At 53.5% G+C, this 14,527-nt stretch overlaps 1 protein-coding gene across 1 annotated transcript; it reads right to left on the minus strand.

Moving 5' to 3' along the window:
- Nucleotides 1-319: 319 nt before the first annotated feature.
- IGFBP4 (insulin like growth factor binding protein 4) lies at nt 320-14,048 on the minus strand. The gene is made up of 5 exons (XM_004764593.2): nt 13,929-14,048; nt 12,651-13,535; nt 5,233-5,390; nt 4,362-4,496; nt 320-2,682 (listed from the first exon to the last, which is right to left on the minus strand). Exons 2-5 carry the CDS (start codon nt 12,997-12,999, stop codon nt 2,548-2,550), a joined length of 777 nt encoding a protein of 258 aa, XP_004764650.1. The 5' UTR covers nt 13,000-13,535; nt 13,929-14,048; the 3' UTR covers nt 320-2,547.
- Nucleotides 14,049-14,527: the final 479 nt, after the last annotated feature.

Genomic DNA, 14,527 nt, shown 5'->3' on the forward strand with positions numbered 1-14,527 from the left:
CCCTACACACACCCACACCCAGGACACATGCGTTCACATCTCACCTTGTATATTCGCTTCGTGTATTCAGATGTAGCACTTTGCTGTATTTACACAGGTGCGTGCACCCACACTCAAACCCACACACACAGGTACCACAAACATGCAGATATAACAAAGGTTCATCCCAGGCCACATAGGCAGCTACTTCCCAAGCAGATCCAGCTCTTTTCGGAGGCCCCCGAAGGGAAAAGGACCTCTTAGTACTCACTACCAATGGTACCAGGGGTAGAGCATTGAGAAGGGGGGCTGGATAAAGAAGGGAAATTTAAAGAGATGCTTTAGGGAAAGAGATACTCTCTCTACATTTATTTGCTTTAAGGACCTAAAACTTAATTGTCAGCCTACACCTACCTCCCACCCCAACAGGCCTTGGCCTCAGCCCAGGAAGTAGGGGGCTCCATGAACGGGGGTCAGGGGGCCCAGGTCACTTTGTTCTTTAATCTCCTACTGCTGGCAGTGGCTTGCGGTGCCTCAGGGAGACCAGATGGCTGCGGGATGCTGTCACTGAGGCAGAGCTAGAGAGATGAGGATTGCAGGCCCAGATTTAAGATACAGATAGCACAGGGGCCAATTCATCAGCAGCCAGAGAATTTAAAGTCTGAGAGTGCCTCTGGAACTGGAAAGGGGCTAGGAATCCAGAAGACAACCCAACAGGAGGGAACCCCTTCCCCCCACCCCTGCAGAGCACAGCAGACTTGGTGCACAGGGTATTCAGGCTGCCTATGACCACCTGAGAAGGGGTACCCAGATCAGCGTACACACACACACACACAGCACAGAAATGGTGGAGAGGGGTGACCAGAAATCCAGTCATATCACATGGGCACAAATTCTGGGTCTGGCCCCAAGAGCCCACAGCCTGCCGAACTCAGGACAGCAAAATCAAAGATGCCCCTACTCCCAATCTCTCAGAATCAAATAACGACACAACCACCCCATTAAGGAATCTAGGCAGCGGGAGCTATGGAATATATTGGAGCTTACCCCCTTCCCTCAACTTCAGGGAAGTGCCTCCCCCACTAAATTAATACATCAAATCAGATGCAAATCCAATCTGCCTGATGCCCTAGGAAATACCCCAGCTTCACACACCATATGATCCCAGAAATAGCTCTGGCCCAGCAGGGCTGTCCTTGCTTGCCTTCCTTCAGAAGCCATTATTTGCTCACCAGGAGTCTGAACACAGACAGTATGACTTTGGGGACAGGGAAGCTCCCTAGGAGGAGCCTGCAGGAAAGAGGAGGGTGAACTGGTTGACTCTGCAATCCTCTTACCATGTAGGATAGGTCTAGGGACCACATGATGACCCCCCTTCCCACCCCTGGTGCATCTCTGTCTCTAATTATAAATAAATCAACCAAACACAATTGTCTAGATTTTTTTGTTTGTTTGTTTTGTTCTGTTTTGTTAAAAAAAAAAAAAAAAAAAAAAAAAAAAGACAAGACATCATGGCCAACTGGTAGGTCCCTAAGTCTCCTTCCATCCAGTCAAGTCAGAAATGCCTGGAGGATAGGGAGGTACAGGGAGGGAGGCAAAGCCACAGGCAGTGAGGCACTGGAAGGATGGAGTCATCCTGGTGACTTTGTGACTGTGACCACAAACAGGGGAGGAAGCAAGACCCTAGACAAGTCCTTTACCCCCCAGCATGTGTGTCCTCTGTTCCATCTGGCACATGCAGTCCCATTGCGTATCCTTTCTTCGCACTCTGAATATTCAGAAATGGGCCCCACCTCCCCAGCGCTCTATCCCGCATGACTGCTTCTGACCTTCTTCCCTCCCCCACAGCAGGGTCTGGGCAGCCAGGCAACAAACCATGTGACACACCAGACCCAAAGGTGGGCTTGTCTTATAGGTCCTTCCCGGTGGAGGGGCCTGGGGAAGAGAAGAAGGGGAGCCTGGCAGGTTTGAGCTTTGGAAGTGGGTCTGGACTCCTGACCATCGAATCATCTGCCACCCCACACTTTCCCTACGGCCTCTACCCTCTGACTAAATTGAGGGGAAGGACAATAATAGTACAAGGTACAAAAGTCAAGGTACATGTCTACTTTGCTTCTCTGATTCTGGAAATGGGACTTCTCTTCCCCCACAAGCTTGTGCTCAGCTTATAAGAAGTGGCCTCACATGCCCAAATCAAACAAAGTCAATATAAGAGCCCCCAGGACTAAAAAACTAGAGCTGGCATGTATATGTTGTCAATAAGTGTTTTTAGATGGCTGGCTGAATGAATGAATGATTGAATGAATGAATCCAGGATCAATTTGGAGACACACCAGGGCTCCCCGTTGCCACTCTTAGACCTCTCTGACTATCTAAGCCCAAAGATACCACTAGGCTTTTGCTCACCCCAAGGGCACACCCATGCACACACACATACACACACAGAAAAAGGGAAACTTCTGGGCCAGAGACAGAGCTAAGACTCAGACCCAGGCTCCAGGTCAGGTCTATAGCCTCTAGGGGCTGGGGGCCGCAGGGGGCACTGAGCCCCCTGCCTCCTGGCAGGGCTCACTCGCGAAAGCTGTCAGCCAACTGGTGGCAGTCCAGCTCCCCTTTTGGCTCCAGGCCCCCCGGAAGCTTCACTCCCGTCTTCCGGTCCACACACCAGCACTTGCCGCGCTGCCCATCTAAGGCCGGGTGACACTGCCAAGACAAGGGTGTGAGAGGTCAGTTCCCAGGCAGTCTGCCCCCGTCCCACCCCAGCTCAAGTCAGACAGCTGATCCCAGATGGCCTCTGAGGGCAGAGGCTCTTTCATGAGTTCATGGAGTAGACAGAGCTTGGCCAAGAAATGAAGGTTGTCTCAGGGGCCAGCATTGGTCTAGGGATAAAGGGCTCAAGTGTCAGAATGTTCAGTGGGAAAAAAACTGGGGGAAGAAAACACATAGAACTATACAACACGAAAAGTGAACCCTAAGGTAACTTATGGACCAATTTTAGTTCCTTAATTTGTGGTAGCATATGTACCACACTAAACCAAGACGTTAACAGGAGAAACTGGGGGTGAGGAGTAGATAGGAATCCTGTACTTTCTGCTCGATTTTTCTGAAACCTAAAACTGCTCTAGAAAATAAAGTCTATTAACTCTTTTTAATGAGGGAAAAACATTTTTAGAAATTGGTCAAGGATGGGGTTGCCTGGGTGGCTCAGTCAGCTGCGCATCTACTCTTGGTTTTGGCTCAGGTCATGATCTCAGGGTTTGGAGATGGTGCCCTGTGTGGGGTTCCTGAGATTCTCTCTCTCTTTCCCTGTCTCTCTCCCCCTCCCCCTGCACTTGCTTGCACTCTCTCTCAAATAAATAAATAAATAAATAAATAGAAATTTTTTTTTTTTTTTAAATGGGACAAAGATAAAATTCGTGTTGGGATAAAGCTTGCAGGTAGGTTTGGCACTGGTTTGAGAGGCCCTTTTTGGTTCTGCCCTCATAACCTCCTCATGCCATCCTGGGATTTGCAGACCTGGGAGCAGCCCTGCTTTTCCTATCTAGGTGTCTAGCCCACTTTGTGGATCTATCTATAGAGCACAGAGTGGGAGAATGTATGTATCTATGCCCACAAAGAGCTGGAGAAAGACCCAGGCCAGGACTCCCCAGGTCACACCCAGTATAAGGCTCTGCCCAGATGTGCCACCCTGCCAAGTAAGCCCACCTCTTACAGGTCAGAGTTGGGGCTGAGGCAAGCCAACCTTGCCGAATATCCCAGCCTCCTGCGGGGTTATGAGAGGAACCCATGTTCCAAGGGAATGAGGGAGTATGGAGGTTCCTGCATTCATATTTTCTCTCCTGTCCCACTCCTTCCTCTGCTTCCATCCAAAGCTCCCTTTCCCAGCTGTCAGATCTGGCTTTACCTCCATCCTGGCTGTACCCCAGGTGGTTTGGGGGAAAGGGCAGGCTGAATTTCCTCCTTAAATCTTCACGACTGAGCCCCTCCATCCCCAAATGTAACCTGAGACATTCTGTGGCAAAGGAGAACTATTCATAGGACGGAGTACAGTACAGGGAGTGAGAGAGTGCGGGGAGGTAGAGGTTGGCAGGAGTGCTAAGTGGTAGATCCAGAGGTGATGGAAATAACCCTGGATGGGGAGGCAGGACAGCTGGTCTGCCGTTAACTCACGCTGTGACTTTGGGCCTCAGTTTCCTCATCTCCAAAATGAGTGCGGTAGGCAAAATAAGCTGAAACTGTAAGGCTGGGGGAGGGTCCAAGGGGTTAGGTGTAGGTGGGAAAGTTCCTTTTGCTGAGATCTCCATCCTGGACCATCTCGTGGAGAGACCAGGCATGCCCCAAGAGCTGAAGTCAGGATGGAGCCAGCGGGGATGAAGACCCACCTGCTTCGGGTGGAAGTTGCCATTGCGATCGCAGTTGGGAATGGGGATGATGTAGAGGTCCTCGTGGGTGCGGCTCTGTGAGGCGGCCAGCCGCTCCAGGGCCCGGTGCAGCTCACTCTGGCAGGAGCCCTGGGGCTAGAGGAAGGGAGAATGAAAGCGCTTAGTAGAAGGGAGAGAGGCAGGAAGACCAAGGCTGGGGGTCAGATCAGAACTAAAGGCCCAGAAAGGAGGCTCAAGGCCCAGAGGCCAGGCAGGACCCAGGGTTCAGGGGACCCTGGTGGACAGAGCAGGACACTAACGAGAGGATCCTGAGCCAAAGAGCTTCTAAAAAGGAAGGGTGTGAATGGAAGGGACCTTGTAGGGGAAAGTGGCTGTGGAAACCAATGGAGATGGTTGGGAAGGGAATGATTTCTAAGCAGGAGGGATAGCGGACATCATACAATCAACAACTTGGTAAGAGCTGGGCATGGATCCATCAGAACCATTCATCAGAAAGGACATTAGCCAGACTGTGGGGCAGGGTCTCCAGGCCCCCTGCTGTGGCCAGCGTTAACCCCTTAGTTACTGAAAAAGTCTGCATGGAGAATCCAAGAGAAGAAACACCAGGAAGCTTGGAGCAACCACTATTTTTACACACCAGTACGGAAGTATTTCAGTACTTAACAATTACTTCCACTGCAGCAACATGTAGAACTGATGAACAGGAAAGGAAGTTCACGGAAAGGAATGAGGATTGTTTGGGTCCTGATGATGCATTCTAGGTGCCTCTTGCACACAGTTTGGCATCCAGTGAACATTTGCTGAATGAACATAATCCAGATCTAGTGGGGAAGGGTGTGCACATGTGCATTTGTAGGTCAGAGGTCCTCACCACAGGCCGAGCTTCCTCCCGGGGCACCCCGATGACCTTCATCTTGCCCCCGCTGTTGCTGCGGTCTCGAATTTTGGCGAAGTGCTTCTGCAGGCACCTGCGGTCGTGGGCGCTGCAGGGACTGAAGCTGTTGTTGGGGTGGTCACCCTCATCCTTGTCTGCAGTCAGGCCGAGATAGGGAGAGGTCAGCACTGGGAAAGGACAGGGCAGCACACCCACCCAGCCTCCCACCTTGCTTTTCTCTTGGGGATTCTCCAGCCTGGTTCTGGGAAAGAATAGGGGACCTTGGAGTTGCGGCGGGGGGCGGGGGGGGGGAATGAAAGCAACACCCTCGTCTCCTCCCCATTCTCCCGGGATTTCCTCAGGAGAATATTCTTCTTAAAGTCCTTCACTTGTCCCTCACCCCACCCAGGCCAGCCCTCAGATGAGTCACCAGCTGCAGCTGCGCAGACAACAGGAGTGTCCCCTGAGCCCTGCAGGGAGGTCTAAGGCAGGCAGGAGCCTCCCCACCAGATCTCACACCCTCCTCCATTCAGCTCCTCCTACCATCCCCCACTCCGTCTGCTCTCTTTTCCTGTCTCCTGTCCTGTTCTTTTCAGCATCTGGCTGAGCCAACCAGGGGATCCTCAGGTCTGTTGGCTCTGCTACCCCTCTTCCACATGGCCAAAATCAGAATTTCCATGAGTGATGAGAAATCTGGCCCCAAAGGCTCTCCCCACTGGCTGAACAGGAGAGAAGAAGCAGGAGTGGGTGTGTATGTCTACATCTGAAAGTGTGAGTCCGTGCGTGTGTTACCCACTGTGTGGCTGCAGGACCAAAAACACCCTCACACCTCCCTTCAGTTCCCCCACCCCAATTTCTTCCATCCTTAGACTTTGGACTCCATCCGAAGTCCATGTCTATTGCCCAGAGTCAGGGCACTGGGGATGTGGAGATGGGGGTGGTGAGGCTCGACCTGCACACTCTCCCTGGGATCTCCTGAAGACTCTATCTGAACTCAAGAATAACCCGATCCCAAAGTCCCAGAATCCTAACCACTATTCCAACCTCCAGACAGCCAAAACGGGGATTCAGGGCTGAGCTGGAGAAAGAGGTTGCAAGACCTCTCTGCAGATCAGAGTCACCTCTAAAATGCTTGGGCTTGGCAGCTTGCTGCTGGCCTGAATGCAAAGCCCCTGCCAGCATTCCAGATGTTGGCAGCCAGACAGAAGGTTACATCTGGTTTGCGTCAGGATTTTTTTCCTGAGGAGTTAGCAGGTTCCTCCACGCATGGCAGCAGTCCCAGAGCTGCCTCTGGGTCAAATGGTATTTTTCCGTCTAGCCAAAGTTAGTTGGGGGGTTAGTTCTCTTTTTATTCTCCTAGTTCTGGCGGTGTGGGGGGGAAGCAAGTAGATAAAGGGAAACCGGGCAAGGAGAAAGTCTTTGTCAAGATTCCATACCCAAAGGTTATTGATAAAATTGAGTCACCAAGGATGGGAAGGTTTTGTCATGGGTGGAGGGCGGGTTTAGAAAGAATCAAAGGTAAGGAAATAAATGAAGCAGATAGATATACTCTGTCCTTCTGCATATTTAACATCCCAAGAAAGACAGTCCAGAGGGGACTCGTCTCAGAGATGACATCAAGTTCTTAAGGGTCAACCGAGGAGTATCCACTATAGCAAGACCTCCCAGCGATGTGGGCAGTAAAAGATGTGGGTAAATTTCGGAAGACCAGGATTGTCAAGGGAGCCGTAAGAAGACGGACCCCAAACCCTTGGTCAGAACCAGAGAAATGATCTGGGATCCAGGCTCTACCCTAAAGACCCTCCCAAGGAAACTTTCTGGCCAAAAGGCCCAGAATAGCCAGCGATCCCTGCCCCTGCATCCACCTTGCACAAAAGCATAAGACTTTTGGAGGGCTCACAGTGTTGCAGGGGTGTAGGCTGGAGGTAGATAATGGAGAAGAAGAGGAAATGGAAGAAATAAAAGAATTAGAGCCAAATTTTGAAACAACAGAGGCTGAGCTGAACTGAGCCATGGACAAAAGCACCACCATTTTACCCGGAAATGACTGGAAGGAATCACAAGGACTCATGTGCCACAGCCCATGATGCTAATTCAAGCGGCACCCTTGGAACCTGGAAAAGGTTTTGGTCTTTCCTTTAAGCTTGCTTTCTTTTCATGGCCATAAAGGGAAGCACTACTTTGCACAATAACACTTGTTTCTCTTGGTAAGTGGGCAGAATGTTCTCAGGTTCAAGAAGTAAGCAAGAGTTTTCTTAACAAACGGAGGTAGAGAGTCTCCCATCCTGAAAGTGTGGCCCATCAGAGTGGTAAAGGCCTCAAGAACCTAGAGATCTGGAGTAGAAATATAACCGCAGCTAGGCTTTCCAACATTGAGTTTCCATGAGTTGAAGTTCACAAATGACTAACTCTTGGGGGTTATTAATGAATATATGGAATATTTTTTCCCTTAACTTAGGAGGCATGATTAAGGAGAACAACTGTTGGAGACGTCTGGGTAGCTCAGTTGGTTAAGCAGCTGAGCATCTGGCTCTTGGTTTAGGCTTATGTCATGATCTCAGGGTTGTGAGATCAAACCCCAAGTAGGGGTAGGACTCTGCACTCAGCACATAGTCTGTTTGGGGTTTTCTCTTTCTCCCTCTCTCTCTGATTGTGGATGCTGTCTCTTTCTCTCTCTCACTGAAACCTGGAGCTCTATGGGCCATAGGGCAAGGCTGGAAGCATAGCTTATGCTCTTGTGTGGGTAGGGCCCCATGTCACACTAAGGGGGTTATCTGGGAAAGCTAAGCAGGCAGTGTGCCTGGCCTCCCCTTCCTTGGTTTCCCCACTTCTTTGTTGTTGCTAGGCCAACTTCCTTTTTTATTTTTTGAAGAACTGAAGAATCCTACAAGCCTCCAAAATACACATACTTGAGTCCAGATACGCATCCATGCCATACTCGGACCCTTCCTGTCCAAGACCAGACTGTTTCACCCCACCAAAAGAGCACTCCACAGAGGAGATCAGTCCTTCATTAACAGCAAGCAAGCCAACTTCCAGCTGCTCTGCCACTCTGCAGATCTGGTCCCGGTCTGTCCCTACCTCGAGTCTAAGTTCAGGGAAGAATACACCAGAGAGGAAGAGTAGCAGCTCACTTACTCTCACAGGCACACAGATACACAGAGTATATCCGTATCTTCCCACTCAGACACAGGCCAGGATTCAAGAACCACAAACATATACAAACAATCACGTGTCCGGGCACTGGTCCACACAGGCACACCCACATACACTTGGGCACCTCGACCCTGCCCTGGGCAGAGACACAGAGACTGGGGGCAGGGCACTCTGCCTGCCCCATCGCTTGTTGACTTTCCATTTAATCTGTAACTTTTCCTTGCTCAGCCTTGCTTAGCAGGCGGACTGAGGATCCACCCCAGGATCCACCCCTAGACACTGGGTTTGGGAGGGTGAGGGTCATCGTAGCCTTGGGCCTCTGAAAAATGTTAACCTTCCACTCTCCAAAGCTGGCTAAATTCTTGCTACTTCCCCGCTCACTCAGGAATTCCATCCCTCTGGTCGTGCTCACCCAGGTGGAGCCCTCAATCCCTGTGGGCCCCCCCCCCCCGAGTCAGACCCAGTCCCCTGAAAGATTTGACTTTCGGACTTCCAGAAGGCTTATTTAGAGGGTGGGACTTCCAAGGTGGGCCAGGTCATCTCTTCCAGCCGCTGCATGGGGCTAGGCCAACAACATGCAACCACAGTGCAAACCTTGGTCTTTGCTCTAGCAACTAGGTGCCCAGACAGAGAAAAGACTTCACAGCTTTGGCACCAATGGCTGAAAAGTTCATGGTCAAAGCTAGAGGATTTCCTCTTAATGGAAGCCTGATTCCAACCCCATGATTCCTCCTCAACTCCAGCCCCCATCCCCTTCAAGACACCCAGGGTGAGGCTGTGACGTAGGTGGGCCCAGCCACCCAGACACAGGCGTTTCAGCTCACCCCTCCTACCCTGCAAGAAAGGCTTTTTCTTTCTTCCCCTGGACTCTCTCTAGAGAAACCAAGATCATCCATCCCAAGTACCCAGCCCTTACTTCAAGGTCAAGTTCAGAAGGCGTCCCCTTCACCATCATGCCACACTGCTTGCCTCAGACTGAAGGAAAGCTGATCTGTTCTTCCCTTGTTTACAGCATCAAAAAGGACCAAGTTCCTGCCCACCCCCCTCAACAACTCTGAATGTCCCCCTACTTTGCTCAGTTGCCCTAATGTCCCTCAAAAATCCCAGCATCAGAGGAGGATTTAAGTTTGGACCAAAATCTTCTCAGCTTCTTCTTCTTCTTCACCATCCTCATCATGGCTCTAACTGATGAAGCTCTTACTCCATGCCAGACACCCCAAGCCTGTGAGGCAGGTCCCGTTGTCATCTCTATTTTACAGATGAGGAAATGCAGCAGCCTGGGCGGAGGAGAAGGAGGACTTATCCCTGCAGCTCCTATGTCTTTAAATGGAAAGACTCCTGATACCCGAGGCACCAATAATTCTGGCTTTGCCAATACTAAAGAAAAAATGTTAAGCAGCCATGCTCCTCCCCCTACCTCCCCCAAGGCACAGAACTTCTGGGAAGGCCCTGTTCCCATGACATGACTGAATTCCCAGTACTGAAGTAAGGGGGACAATATTTGCTGCGTTGACTAAAAATTAACCCAGTCTGTCTGTGCCCTCACCCTGTCCCAGAGAGACCCAAGAGCACAGTTTAGGAGCTCCCCAGTCCAAGCACCGATCTTCGTACTGTCCACTCCCCCAGATTCCATGGGTCAAGGGTCAGTCCACTGATGCAGAATTTTGGACTTCTGACGCACATGTTCCTTCCCACCCCCACCTCCGGGGGCCTGAGCAGTGTTAACCCACAACATTTCCTGGCTCAGAAAGCTGGGACAGGAGGGCTCTGGAGAGGTTAGGGGCAAAGGCTTAAGATGGAAGGAGAACACCTGCTCCTGGGGCACGTAGTAAGCAGCTGGACATAGCAGACCAAGGGAAGGGACATGCCAAGTGACTGTCTGCCCCCAGTCACCTGCTGAAGCTTAGCTCTAAGAGGAAAAGGCAGAAAGAAGAGCCTGATACTCTCTGCCAAACTATTCCCAAGGCAAGAGGGTCCAAGTCTGGGGACCTAGGAGGGACACTGGCCTATTGACAGTGAAAGGTTAGAGAGAATAGTGGGGATAAGGGCTGAGCTCTGGCCATCTTGTCACACCAGAGACCCTGCAGGGCTGTTGCACAACTCTAGGGGGCACCTTTCACATGGTGCAGGGGAAGCTTCTGTGATGACTAGGAGGTGAGAAGGCACGGACACAGCTTGCCGAGTCGGTACCAAGTTTTCCCCAGGGTTCTCCAGGCTTGCCCTTTCCCTCTCCAGATCTTCGCATACCCTGCATGGGTGGAGGACAGGCAAGGAGGGAGGGGGTGGGCATTAGAGACCTGGACCCTGTAATCCCAAGGGGACATAAAGACCAATTCACATGATGTCCACAGGGCAATCACGAACTTCATACCATTTCTCCCAAAGCCTCTAGGGGATTAGATTTTCCCCCACTACAGGATGAGGTGCTCCTGCTCAGCCAGGGAGGAAGGGGTACTCAAGACCCTCTGAGAGCTCTTTTGTCCTGAGTTCAAGTCAGGGAGAGAGGAGAAGCACCCATTCTAATCTGGTGCCAGATACATACGCACTGGCCAGTGGAGGATGGAGATATGAAGGAAAAGAGATCCCATTATACTCAGGGAGCCAAGGGTTCAGCCCTCACTCCCAGTCTGGTCTGGTACCAGTTCCGCTCCTCTCCAGCATCTATGCCCCAGGATCAGTGCCTTACTCCCTCAGGACCACCACCCCCCCCCCCCCCCCCGCACCCCCCCGCCCCCCACTTCCCAGATGTGTCGGGTGCCAGGCTGGCATTTCTCCTAGCATGTTTTTTGCTGACCCATCTCTCACTGCCTAAGGACAGGAAGGGCAGAGAGGCCTGAGGCCCAGACCCCTGGGGTCCACCTCCTTCCTGTTTTCCCTGCATCCTGCTTTCCTCCACTAACAAGCTGCAGAGGATTGAGGAAGTGGACGGTCTGGGACCCGAGGCAGGAAGCTTGGGGCCAGAGTCCCAGCATCCGGACTGCAACAATGGAAGCTTCAAGCACCAGGAAAAGAGACAGACACAGACAGAGTCACAGGGAGAGCAAAACAGTCAGAGAGGGAACAAGAAACAGAGGCAGAGATACAGAAAAGCAGACAGAGAGAATCCAAAAGTAACAGAAAGATAGGAACAAAGACAGAACGAGCAACAGTGACAGAGACACAAAGAGAAAGAGCAACAGAAAGGGGCTGAGGAGAAAGTGAGAGAAGCAGGACAACAAAAGCAGAAAGGGAACAACGTAGAGAAAGAGAAACTGATAACGGGCAGAAGACACTGGGGAAAGGAGAACCAAGGAGAACTCGGGCCTGTTGGTAGTGAAACTAGAGACGGCGAGATGTCGCAGGAAATAACAAAAGAATACGAAAGACTGAGAACGATTAGAAGGAGAAACTGAGAGGCTCACTGAAAAAATGGAAAAAGAGAAAGTGTAAGAATGAGTTTAGAGCAAAGGGCCTCCCCCCCCCTCTCTCCCACCTCCCCCTCTCCCTCTCTCTCCCCCTCTTTCTCCTTTCTCTACTCCCTATCCCACACCGTTAGGTTTCTACAGCTCTGGGCTGGGAGCCAAGACTTGCTTCTCTTCCGCCACCTCAGATGACACCTGCCAGGGGAGAGGAGCGGGGTGCCCATATACCAGAGCAGGATGAGGTGCCCAGGCCTGGCAGAGAGACCTCTGTCTTCCCAATACCTCTCAAACAGCTAAGTGAGCTGCCTAGGGGCTTTGGGGAGGGGCAACTCTGATGCCCCCCACCACCAAAGCCCCTCTGATCTGCATGTCCCACTCCACTCCACCCCACCTCAATGTCAAAAGGCTTCTTAGACCCCTTGGGTTTCAAGTGTGGCCAGGATGAGGGACATTCCAGGATCAGGAACAGAAAGCCGCCACCCCTGCCAGCCCCATCCTCTAGTTATCTGACCCCAAGCCGCTCACTTGCAGGCTGCTGGCTGGACCAGGTCAGGCTATGTTCCACTCCTGCAGCAGCAACCAGGACTACCACCGAGACCTCTCTTCCCAAATAGGCACCCTTGGGAGGTTTGAGATGGAGGGCTGGGACAGTCTTCCTTGCTGGTGGCAACAGGCTGCTAGGGACTCTACAGCAGTTTCCCTGGGTGAGCCTGTCCCATGCCATTCCAGCCCTGCCAGGTACCTGTCTCCTTAACTCACGAAAGATTTTCAAGGGCTTTTCGGACTAGCTTGAAAGGGGAAGGGGTGTCTGGGAGAGGAGAACACCAGGTAGGGCACGCAAGGACAGGGGCACCTTACCAGAGGGCTGCAGGCTTTCCTGGATGGCCTCGATCTCCGCCAGCTCCATGCACACGCCCTGCCCGTGCATCAGCGTGTGCAGGGGCTTCTCCACCCCCCGGGGCGGGTAGCAGCGCAGGCCCGAGCCACAGCGAGGGGTATACACCCCGCAGGGCATCCCCTTGCCCAGGGCGCAAGTGGCGCAACAGCCGCAGCCAGGCTCCCGCACCAGCTCCTCGCAGCCCACGGGGGGGCGGCAGCGCGCCAGCTTCTCCTCGGAGCAGGGCGGGCAGTGAATGGCTTCGTCGCCCAGGCTCGGCCCGGGCCCGGCGGCCAGCAGCAGCGCGGCCACGAGGCAGAGGGGCAGCATGACCGAGCTAGGACGGGGGCGCGGGCGCGGGGCGCGGGAGCTGAGAACGCGCGCGCAGACTGGCAGCAGGGACCCAGGGAGACCGCGCCTGGCGCGCCTGGAGGACCCGACCCGGAGGGCGCGGGGAGACGGGGCGGCCCCGCGGGCGGACAGGGACGGAGCCAGGGAAGTTAGCAAGCGGACGGGAGGGGAGCGAGCCTGGCCGCCGATGCGCTGCGCCGCATCCTCGGCCGGGCCCAGGCAGCGGGCGGTGGGGCAGGGGGGGCAGGGGGCTGAGCGGCTGCTTGGGACCGGCTCCCCCGGACTTTATACCGGCCCCTGGCCACACCCCCAGAGCCTTCCCAGAGGTGGGGGAGCGGGGGCGCCGGGGGGAGAGGGAGAGGCGGCCGTTAGGGGGAGGGGGCGCTGTCCTGAGTCGCCGCCGCCGCCGCCGCCGCCGCCGCCGCTACAACATCTGAAAGTCCTTTTCTGCCGCAGAAGGAAGCGGAGCAGTTTGGAAGCCGTGGTAGGCGCCGAGAGCGCCTCTGAACCGGAGTCTGGGAGGGGAGAGAAAGGAGAGGAGACGCCAAGGGGCTGCTCTTTGGACCCCTCCTCCGACCTTGGAGGATTCCTCCCCTTCCCCTCCAAGGCGGCTGCAGCCCCACCCCCCGCCCTCCAAGAACGCGACCTCCTAGCCCAGACTCCCGGCTCCGCGATTCAGTCTCCCGGGCCAGAGTCCTCCCCCCCCCCCCAGTGCTTCCAGTCCCAACCACTGGAGACCAAGTCGGGTGAAGCGGGGAAAGGGAAGCAAGCACCCAACGAGGGACCCAGAAGGGCCTCATGGCCCTAAGAAGTTAGTAAGCTCTCTTCCCACTTGCCCTTCCAACTCCCCGCCCCGGCCGCGCGCGCCCTGTCTCCGCGGGGCTCATCTGGGTCCTGATCTGCTCTACCTTCCTGAGAACTGAATCCACCGAACTCCTGGAGAAGGAGGTGCCCAGCCTCTTCTTCCTCCAGGATGCTTGCTTCTACTGCCCAACTCCTTCCCCAGAGGAGGACTGGCTGGGGAGATTGCCACTCTCAGTGTGCAAACTGTGCATAGCACAACTCCAGGGGGCAACATTTCTCTTGTGGGCATTGTAGGTTTGTGTAGCTGTTAAGACCGTTTTCCAGCAGAGGGCAGTCAAGCATTTCGAGGAAGGGGTGCCTTCTAATTCAGCCAGCATTGTGCGTGGGGCTGGCTAGGCCCTCTGTGATATCCTATTGGTGCCTGTTTCCCTCACCCTTCCCTCAGTCCTGCTGCGATCCAGAGAGACCTGGAGTAACATTTGAGTAGAGACCCATCTCCTAGGTTCTCTCTCTGGTCCCGCAGGTACTCACCGGTCCTCCCCCACAAAGGCTTCTCCTGTCCTGGACCTGGTTTCAGGGTAAGAGTGCCTGTCAGGGCACAATCAGTGACACACTATGGACTTTTTTTTTTTTTTTTTGGCTTGGCTTGGCTTGGCTTGGCTTGGCTTGACTTAGCCTAGAAAGCGGCAAGGCAGCCAAGCCA

This window comes from Mustela putorius, unplaced genomic scaffold (assembly GCF_011764305.1).
Source record: "Mustela putorius furo isolate JIRA1106 unplaced genomic scaffold, ASM1176430v1.1 tig00003962_pilon_pilon_pilon, whole genome shotgun sequence".
Lineage (NCBI taxonomy): Eukaryota > Metazoa > Chordata > Mammalia > Carnivora > Mustelidae > Mustela > Mustela putorius.